This window comes from Schistosoma haematobium, chromosome 3, assembly GCF_000699445.3.
Source record: "Schistosoma haematobium chromosome 3, whole genome shotgun sequence".
Lineage (NCBI taxonomy): Eukaryota > Metazoa > Platyhelminthes > Trematoda > Strigeidida > Schistosomatidae > Schistosoma > Schistosoma haematobium.
Window position 1 is genome coordinate 8453723 of NC_067198.1, and position 10860 is coordinate 8464582.

Below are 10860 nucleotides of genomic sequence, written 5' to 3' on the forward strand. Positions count from 1 at the left end.
TCAACAACTGTGCCTCCGACTCCTCATCCAGACTCGGCAGCGCACGGCGTAACAATCTGGTAAGCTCCACAGCCAGCACCAGTGGGTCACCATCGACCGGCAACCTCGCCAGCCGGAACTTCTGCAGCGCGTCCTCCCTGTCCACCGGGCCGTCAAACTCCGCCGCCAACCGCTCCGTGACTGTCTCCCATGTCGTCTTCCCGCCAGCACCGTCCAAGCTGTCATACACAGCCTTCGCCTTGCCTCTCAGAAGCGTCCCCAGCACCACCAGCTTCGCCTTCGGCTCCTTCACTCCCACCAGCTCCGCCACGGCCTCAAACTCCTTCAGGAAGCTCAGCACATCTCCGTCCTCAAACTCCTTCGGCCATGGAATCCTCATCCTTAGTAGAGGCAGCGACACCAAATGTAGTGAAGGAGAACACGGGTGAGGACAACCAAATTGTATTTAGGACAAATTACAGAATTACTTGGTAAAATAGAAAAACCATATAGTAAATCGTTAATTTGCAAAATATTATTCTATCATATCAAACCGGACTGTTGCTTTTGCAAACATCAATCCATTGTCTCGCATTTCATTGTTCATGCGATTTCTTACAAATTCCATTGTTTTCTCGCTCTTCTTTTCTTGATCTTCTCCATCTTCTGCTGCCAGACGTAACGTTCTTTTGACTCACGTTATATACTACTTATATCAATATAAGTAGCACGCACCACAGCATCATTACCAATTCTGAACTATGTTATCCGACGTTTTCAACCACTGTCAAAGATAATCGCCCAGACTCCAACCAGCTAGTTTGCACCTACACGGCTTAATCTAACAGTGAGTTCATGAGGTGATGATACGTTTTGTTTTGGTTGCTTCGAACGTTCAGTTAACGTCGTCTATTGACGTGGTGTTTGAGAAGACACGATACATGTCCAACCCACTTCAATCGATGAAGATTCACTACCTCATCAAACAAGTGTGATATCTGAATTATTAAAACCATAGATCGAGATACCCCTATCATAATAGATTGTGACGAATCATGGATGCGTGGGATAAGTATTCTCTTTGGTTTTATGAAATTAGTTAATTGACTCTTCCTTTTCATCAATATTTTTATTTAGAACAATATTGTTTTCGATTAGATCCTAGTCGAAAACAACATTGTTCGCTTATATATGTTGTTCTAAATTTACAATACGGGAATATTCCAAATATTCTTATTGCCAATAAGTTCTCGAAATTATGTAAGATTCGTTTTGTTCATTAAGACTAAATTAGTTAAAAGAAATCTACATTTGTTTATCATCTAACCCCCAAAGTCTCTCAACTACATGTTATTATCTGCCGACATATCTAAACTGAAAGTTAAGACACTTTGGTAACTGAGTGGTAACTTTAACAGTAAATTCCTAAATAATTGATTATTTGAAACGTGTTTTACTATATACGGATTAACAAATTGGAGACTTAATAAAAACGTACTACGAAAAGCATTGTGATAATCCCTCCATGGAGCTTAAAAAACAAAAGTTATAGACTATTAATAATAACCAAAGCACACTATTCAAGTGGATATACCTTTGATCATTACAACTTAGAACCATGTCAACCACATTATCTACTTGTGTTAGTCACAGACGATTAATCTCAACCAGATTAATTGATATGGTGATTAAGACTAGGAGATACTACCAACAGGACTATATTAAGCAATTATTTCTATCATTTTCGTCCAAAGGTATGGTAAAGCCATACAGATCGAGTCCTAATGCTCCCGGGTATTCGGATATAATGCGATAGAGCGCAGTGATATCGTCAATATTGGTTATATACCACTCAAATGACCTTAAAATACAGATGAGCACATAAGACATTAAAACAGCTTACTGATCATATATTTCGGTAGCAATACTGATAATAATTACATGGTAATACATCCACAAGTATTTCAGAGTAAACATATCCTAGTTACTAATGGAATATGAGTTAATTTAATATTATTTTGTATAATGTGAACTGTATTCACGCTTAGTAATAACGATTCTAGCAAAGCTCACAGCATTTTTACATACCATTTAATATCAAGTTACGGGAAAGAATTACAACTCCTAGCTTGCAGTTCAATAAGTTAGAGGTAAATATAATAAGCTGAGATATGATAATTAGTGACTATTAAGTGAACAAAGAGAAGCATGAGAGCAATAGATTACCGCATACAGAAATCATTATTCTTTATTAACATTTTATAAGCCATGCAGTGATCTAAAACAGCGCGATAACTACCGTTAATGAATTAGCACATAAGAATTTGTAAGCGTTCTGTCATGTTCATAAAACACTTACCTAGTTATATTTATTTGCTTACAAGATGTCAGTTAACAAAAGAGTTGATCGAAAGAAACTAACAATCACATACTAATTAATACAAGTTCCTTATAAAACAAATTTCTCTACTGTCTAGTATCCTTTGGATATCATGCTTCACCCAAAACTCGAGAAGTCAAAATGAAGAGGGGACAACTTACATTTTGATTTATTTCTTTCTTTCAACATAAATATTGGTACAAGAGGTCACCAAATATATATGCGCCCCACCATATTTGTGTGTGTGTGATACTGCGCGGGTGCCCAGACCGAAGCAGGTGGTTTTCTTACGGGGTCACACCCGAGCCTTTGACCTAAAGGTCTGATCCACAAGGCAGTGGAGCATCGTGAGATGCATTCTCATGGTAGCTGGTGACCAACGATTGGTTCATACGCCATTTGTCCCTGCAGGATACTGGAGCCCATGTGCACCATTGGTTTTCGATCTGGTTAAAGCGCCGGACATTCGCTTTTCGTCTTCTGAATTTTGTAAACACCCCCACCACGAGAAGGCAGTGAGTAGGACTTCACTGGCAGAAGCTGTATACGCGTGGCCGTGTGAGAGCATTTCGAGAGGGAGGGCGGACTCTCCCCACTCTCGGCCGTACCAGGGCATTTGATTGAACAAAGAAAGTTATAAAAATGTACATAAGAATCACTTAACCTACCGATTCGTGCACTGGCATTGACTAGTTGAATATGGACCAATCAGTGTATTCCAACTTGGTCGAGATCAAAGCATACAACAGTCGAGACTACATCATTCTAATTACATTGTATGGGTAGAGAGTATATATTTACACAAGAATCTTTTTTTTAAACCTGGAAAACTCCAGTACATTTTGAACTGCACTGAAAAAATACCTACGATAATTCAGACCATCGTTTTTCAAGTTTTGGTCTTCAGTCGAATCCATTAAAATTTCACTAACCCTCTAATACAGTTATAATTACTGAAAGACAAATATAGAGGGCATTGAGAATCTTTTTACATCGAAATGCTTCCATGAATATCAACCATGTATATTTTACTAATTAGTTGATGATTGGAAAAGTCATAGCAACCTGAAGTGTGATTCATTTACACAATTATTAAGACAGATGATTTTTTAGTATACCATTACGAAATTTACTTAACAACGATCAATCATTCATTAGTAAGTAGACATCTACTTCAAACAGCCCAAAGGTTATTTGTTCGAATTCTGATGCAATTAAAATCCCCTTTCAACCTCGATCGTTATCACTGCATATTTCAGATAGCCTAACTGAAATTATATTTTGTGCACATAATTTTATATCAAACGATATGTAGCACTCAATACAATATTTCAGTACATTGATCGATGAACAAACGCATACATGTACATGGCAAGATTGGAATTCCAAGTATATTCTCAGGGATTCAAGTAATCAATTATTCAAATAAGCACATGATGGATAGCATTTAGATCCTATGATCAAAATGTGACAGTCAATTGATCAACGGCCCACCTGTGATGTTTCTCAGATAATTTGAATATGGATAAAACTTGATTTCAGGAGGCTATAACGAAACATACCTGAACAAATTGTTTGGTAATTTTTCAAACGCCTGTTAAGAACATCTAGAGAAATAAAATTTTCAGAGAAACATAGATATTGGGTAACAACTGACAAACCATGATTTTATCAAAATGAATAGTAGATTGTTAGTTACTTAGTTTGATTACTTGTTATGTTACTTTGAACTTATTAAATGTGACTGTAAATTGAGGTAATGCAATCACAGACACAAGCGAGGTATGCAGGATAAGTGAATTATTTAGTGAACCGAAAGTTAATATCCATGGTAGCTGAACAGCTATCAATGAAAGTACAATCGAGGTCAGAATTTTAAGTTTAGCACGTGGTGATACTTAATGCAGACACTATGATTTTCTTTTCGTGAGTTGTACACACAAGGTTAAGTACGACAGCTTCAGAAACCAACAAACAATATTCCTCCTGTTAAAAGACGTAACCATGGTTTACTTTTACGAACAATCTAACACCCGAAAACAGCTTCTAGGACCCTCTGTTCGAAATAGTTGGAGTTGGTGTAAAACCACTACCTACTGATCCGAAAGTATGCTCTCCATTGGACGATTAGAGTAACGTTATTGATTAGTCTAAGGGTAGTGAAGAGAAGAGTACATCAAAACTCACTTTCACACACCTAAAATTTTTGTTACATATAATTCAATTTAGATTTATAAACATACAGACAACTTATACACACTTTATTGAAATTAGTCAAGCGGTATTAATAATCGTCACAGGATTCAACGAATATCACCTTATATCTTATATTAAAGTATAGATTTAACTGTGTCAAGTTTTACAACCACTTGATACGATGATATTTATCTTACCTTTATAGGGTTGAAATTCACTGGTCACAGCTTCTCACTACAACTCTGGAAATCACCGCTTAAAATCATTTACATGATTTGTTAACATTAGTGGTTGTGGAGGTTGTTGAATTTGTAGTTTTACATCACTTACTTAAGCCTGCTACTCCTTGTGAAGGAGCATATGCCACCCACCACTGGTCTCCGTCCTGGGCAATCCTCTCCAGTTGCTATTTATCCTTTTGATATCTGCTTCTAATTCCTGACATGTGTTCCTTGGTCTTTCACTTTTCCCTTAAGGATTCTAAGTTAGCGCTTCCCTACAATCGCCTGGATTGATTATTTATTCTACTCTCTTGAAGCAACTTTCACATTTCTCACATACCGGTTTTATGATAAACGATAATTTTTGAGATCTTGTTAAGAAAAATCACCCTTAACTGATGAGTACCAGTTTCAACATATATGACACACCACAAAGCTTATCTGCTTTCTAAAGGTAAAAATATATCATGATTTTTATTTATTTACCCCCATGCTCATTAAAAGAAACCTGAAGTAAAATAAATCGGATTGATAGAGACTTTGAGAAGATATATGTTGCACTTGTTTTACACGACCTAATGTTTAGATAAGAAACAAACCCTTAAAATTAATTGATCATTGAGTGATCTATGTCGTATATGTTAAATTATTCTTAGTGCCAACTGAATTCTATTGGTCAAGTTGCAATGTTTCGCACCATTTGACACTTGTTAGCAGGGTGTATCTGTAATCTTGAGGGAACTGACCCACCCTGGGGAATTCGATTGTGTCACCCAGCTTCACAGACGTCACCACTGAGCTATTCGTGATGAGATATATTTACGATGGACTGATTATTGAATAGTGGCCAATGTCAACTCCATCCTGGTGCTAATCAAATTCTATCGATTAAACGGATCGTTTATTTCGCGGTCCAATAAAGAAACCGTTAAAAAAACCTCTAACTTCTACTCTTTAACTGGTCTGTACCCTGATTGTAAAACAGAGCCTTTGAATTATGAATTCAATAAGTTGGAATTATATGCATTCATGTCATTGGTATATGCAAGTATTTTTGTGCACTTTAAAGAAACGTAATGCACTGGTCAAAATAGAATAAAAGCTTGAAGAGCAAAAGATTTTGAAATATTAGTAGCATCAAGAGAAGTATTTGAAATAATGATTTAAATGAAATGAAATTATACGTTAATTTATTTAGACATTTCACTGTTTTTGAAGATCAGTGATGTATTAATCACTCTATACCTTTTGTCGGTGATGTGCACTGTTCTAATGAACTTCGCCAAAAGCTTTCCTAACATTAAAAAGAAAAATGGCAATACAGGCACTAACTAACATACAGCTGAACTGTGTACAAGCCAGTGTATACAACATAATTACGAGTGAAATAGTGTAAGTTACAAAAAATACTTCACGTTGGACCAAAGAAAAAGAAACAAAATAAAAGATGAAGTGATCATGAAGAGATTATCAAAAATTTGTAATAGTTATTACAAAATTTACAAATTTGGAATTTTCTCCGCATATTTCCGTGTAAACTCTTCAGCATTTTTGAAGAATTTCTTTTGATCCTTAGCATATTCTTCAGCTAAATCTGAACGTAGAGCATGTTCAACTTCCGGTGCGTGAAGCATTGCAACAAGTGCTTGAATAACTGTAAATAAAGTGAACACCCAGTAAGTGTTCTCAAACATTTTTAAAGCGAATGTGATAAGACTGAAGATTTAAAGTGAATTTTAAAATCATTTTCCGAACCCAACAATTTAAAAATAAAATATATCAGACTTAAATCGGACACATTGATGACCTAGATTTTTGAGGTTTAATTTATTCCAAGTACATCTTTATGTGGTTAAGCCAAAATTCACGAGTGCAGTGAAGCTACGAACAACAACTTCCTCAAATGAAAATGAAGCAATGTTTGAATATAACAGTCAAGTACCGATTAATTTACTGTGTAAACCTACACTTCATATGACCGTAACAGGACTCATAACTGATGAGTTTTAAAAATGATGATAACTTACTTTCTAATTCTAGCCAAAACATTACATAAATTTGACTCATCAGTCATATGTAGTTATTGCATGTACTAGATAATGCAGATAAAAAACAACCTAGAGTGAAAAATAATACCTCCTTGATCAAATATTTAAGATTAAATATACAAAACAATGAGCTGTAGAGTAATGGTTGAGCTATACTCGAAAATGCATCTTACTTAGAAATACATTGAATAAGGTGCATGAATCTCAAGCTAGTATGAAGACTACTTAAAAGTGCATTTAGGTAACAGTTATGTGACAAGTCTAGAATGGAATAGTTACGTATTTTACACAGCCCATAATAAACATGAAAAATATCTGAACTCTAAGGAGATAGATTAAATTTATTTGCAGAAAACAACGCAATGAAATATTGTGCATAAAAATACCTTACCATTTCTACACGAAACTGAATATTTCCTGAGCATTCACATACAATTATCAAAACTTACCGTGTTCTACTTTAGTAGCAGGTTTCCAGTTTTCCGGGTTAATTATTGGTAGGCATATTTGACCTTTCTCATCAATATTTGGATGATATATGCGTGTTTTAAATATCACCTTAGGAGGTTTGAAAGGATATTCAACAGGAAAAGTGATTTCAATTTTGAAAGCACCCTTATTATAGGGAGGTTCGTCCTAAATCACAATAAATATAAAAACACGATACCTTATTTATGTAAACATATTTTCCATTGTTTATTTTACGGACGATTCATTCCGGAGGCACTAGACTTTTATGTTATGTTTGTTAAGTGCAACGTGCAGGCTGGTAACGATTTTACATGGAGTTTTTTCTAAATAACTTTGTCCCAACATCTGAAAAACCAATCCTAACACAATGAATGTTGGTTAGCTTAGCTATAATTCCACGTAAGAGTCATCGGTGTGACCAAGTGTATCAATACATAAAACTAATAAAAATATGTAGGTCTAACGATTATTATGTGTAGGGTAATTGTCAGTACCACAAAGTAGACGTTTAATGATATATGTATGTATACGTCATTATAAGTAGTAGATGTATATCGCGTTATTATCCTACTCACTGCATTCTTGTGACGAGGGTGTTGTTTATTAAATTGAGAGGACGAAAAGCGAATGCTCAGCGCTTTAACCTGATTGATGGACACAGAGAGTTTACCTAGGGGAGTTGGAAAACCCTGATTCCAAACCAATGGTGAACATGGGCTGCAGTATCCTGAAGGAACAAATGGCGTATGAACTAATCGCTGGTCACCGGTTACCATAGGACTGCATCTCTTTACGTTGCTCCACTGCCTTGTGGATAAGACCTTTAGGTCGAAGGCTCCGGGTTTAGCCCCCTAAGAAAACCGCCTGCTTCATTATGGGCACCCGGGCAGTATCACAGCCCACACACAAATCAAGTGAACTATGTGGCGTATTATATTCGGTGCTCTTTTGTACAAATATTTAAGTATTCAAATAATAATAAATGCCTAACACAAAAAATCTATAGTAAGACTTCATAGATTAGTCGCTGCTATACTGAGAATGAAATCACTTTATATTGCATACTTTCTTGGTATGGGATGTGGTAAACTATTTGTCAAATGCATGTTTAGACGTAAAAATTACATTATAACTTTCTTCATCATACAAGTACGCATAATTTGCGAACAAACTGATAGCCTCAAATATGTTAACATAATTGACAGCTAAACACGCTTAACATAACAAGAAATGAGCAAATAGTGTGAATATATTTTAAGTCTCCTGGAATAGCATTTACGCACACTTTAAACTCTAATGAAATTGGAGTACAACAAATTCACCATCATTTGTTGCTAAAGGCAACTTAACTAATGTCATATTTATCTTAAATCGTGAAATTGTTTACGTCGAAAACTATGCTTACCAAAACTATGAATCCGGTCCATGTTAGGAAGTTTGGTTCATCATATGTTACATTTCTAATCACATTTTTGATGCTTGAGTTGATAAGAGTTTCATATTCCTGTAATACCCCAAACAAACAGAATTTGGAAAAAAGAAAACGGAAGAACCTAATACTTTTTGAGTAACGATTATTGTATAAAGACTACAGACTGTCATTAAGAGTCAAATTTCCAATAACATCACATCTCTTGACTCTTTAATGTAGTTACTTGGTGATTCACCAAATAACTGGAAGGATTCTCACCCTGGCAAGAGAATGAGTAGACCTAAATCATTGCACCTCAGTGATCTTGAGTGCTGTTAGAAGTATGAGGGCGATTATCACACCACGGTCGCCCGCGACGTAGAAGGGTTCTCCCAGAAATACCTGAAAAGAAAATTGGGCTAGAGGTGGTTTTAGTGACCTGAGAGCGTGACTGCAGTGCCCAAGGAACAAGTGTTTGAAGCCGATCACACACGACCTTTTTGTGAGTAATTTTTTTGTTAGCTCCATACTTGTTGAGACCTTACTGCCGGAGACGGATATTCGTGGGATAAGGTGAGGTGTGCAGTTTTAGGGTCGGTCTTTCCTAACCCCACTCCTCCTTGTGGTAAGGCAGCATCGCTGTTATGCTGGTTGTCTGAAGGAAATATCCTACTTCCGTCGCACCTCTGTACAGTCAGCAGTACGAATTCGCACTCAGTCTTAGGTATGCTGCCTTTAGTCTTACCGTTCTTCAACCGACCTGTCTGGTATAGTATGACCTTGAGGAACGATTGTTCTAGCCAGCATAGCTCGGTTGGTTCATTACAATAGGCAAGCTCGACACCACGTCAAGGTAGCAGCACCGGTCGGGTTAATATCGTACCTTGCAAGCACTACAATTAGCCACTTGAATTTAATGTAATTTAGTAACCGAGTGGTGGATAAAGTGGGTTATAGAAAGGCTAGGTGTACCTGGATCCATGTACAACAGAAAAACTACCGTCCGTCGATTTGGATCGTGCTGGCAAACTCAAGCTACCGGCCCGCATTCCTGGAAATAACTACCATTATTGAATTTAGACACTGAGTGATAAGATTCAGAATTGACTAAAGTGGTGCAGATACACACAGAAATTAGCATTCCCAAGATCTTAAGTTTTAGTACATTTTCATTCATGCCCTCTTCTCAAACCAACCAGGTGTTCAGTGTCCCTCACTTTTAAAAACACGAAGTGAGAATTGTTTGCTTTCGGCCTGCTTAATGATGTGACTCTACACTTACATAAGGTTTTATAAATAGGTATAAAATTAATGACAAACACATTGTGGTGCAATACTAACCAAACGATTTAAAGAAGTCTAGAATAATACCTAATTTACACCATAAAACAAAATTCCTCATATTTATGATGGAGATTAGTGACTACAACGTTAGATAAGAAATCCAAATTTATAATTTTTACTCGTGAACAATGGATGCAAACAGTGTAAATGATTTTCAAGTGAATAATTAGCAGTGCGACTAGAAGATGAACGTCATTGAGCAGCTTGGAAAAGACACCATGAAAACACATAAATAGACACTAAGTGGTGAGTCTAACTAATGATGAAAGTAAGTAACACACCCACATCTAACCTTTTTTAACCTACGGACTGCAGCAGACATTAGCGCCGAAAAACCTAACGAAACCTAGCGCTGAATACAAACACATTAAAACGAGCATGATATCTGGTTTCTTATATATATTAGGCTTGTAAGGTATATCGTCGACAAACTGAAAACAATGCCGTAACCCGAAGGTAGGTGTGACTTCAAGAATTTATTAGTGGGACAATTATTTCCTAATTAACATGAATACAAACCCTAAGAATTTCTTAAACCGATGTAGCAAAATGCTGTATCCATGTGACCCACGCCTGAGTTATTAGAAAAGATCAATTATTGCTTTTGTTTCTTAAGTACACAAAAGGATGAATTATGAGTAAACGACAGAAATGATTGAAGACTATCACAAGGACTAACCACTCTCAATGTTGTTGAGATTCGAAAAGTCCTGTAGAGATAGACCTGACAAGCTTATTTTGTAAATAGTTTTCATTGTTATTTGTATTTATTTTGTCAAGTTTTCACTGTATGTACATTTGTCATTACAT

At 36.2% G+C, this 10860-nt stretch overlaps 1 protein-coding gene across 4 annotated transcripts; it reads right to left on the minus strand.

Annotated features, from left to right (window-relative positions):
- Window positions 1-603: 603 nt before the first annotated feature.
- On the minus strand, window positions 604-10465 carry UBE2L3_1 (Ubiquitin-conjugating enzyme E2 L3). 4 transcript variants are annotated; one of them, XM_051212931.1, is made up of 4 exons: window positions 10343-10465; window positions 8701-8799; window positions 7274-7460; window positions 604-3966 (listed from the first exon to the last, which is right to left on the minus strand). In XM_051212931.1, exons 1-4 carry the CDS (start codon window positions 10370-10372, stop codon window positions 3866-3868), a joined length of 417 nt encoding a protein of 138 aa, XP_051068855.1. In that variant the 5' UTR covers window positions 10373-10465; the 3' UTR covers window positions 604-3865. The 4 variants fall into 4 exon arrangements, with proteins under 4 accessions (XP_051068855.1, XP_051068854.1, XP_051068856.1 ...); XM_051212930.1 differs by having other exon boundaries at window positions 604-6430; XM_051212932.1 differs by lacking the exon at window positions 604-3966 and adding an exon at window positions 5772-6430 and having other exon boundaries at window positions 7274-7382.
- Between the last annotated feature and the right edge of the window lie 395 nt (window positions 10466-10860).

Excerpts from the sequence above, each read along its gene's own strand:
- UBE2L3_1 (XM_051212930.1), bottom strand. The coding sequence starts at position 10,372 with ATGTCTGCTGCAGTCCGTAGGTTAAAAAAG. Across the intron at positions 8,800-10,342 it reads CAGTCCGTAGGTTAAAAAAG|GAATATGAAACTCTTATCAA; the intron begins GTTAGATGTGGG and ends GGGGTATTACAG. Across the intron at positions 7,461-8,700 it reads GGACCGGATTCATAGTTTTG|GACGAACCTCCCTATAATAA; the intron begins GTAAGCATAGTT and ends ATTGTGATTTAG.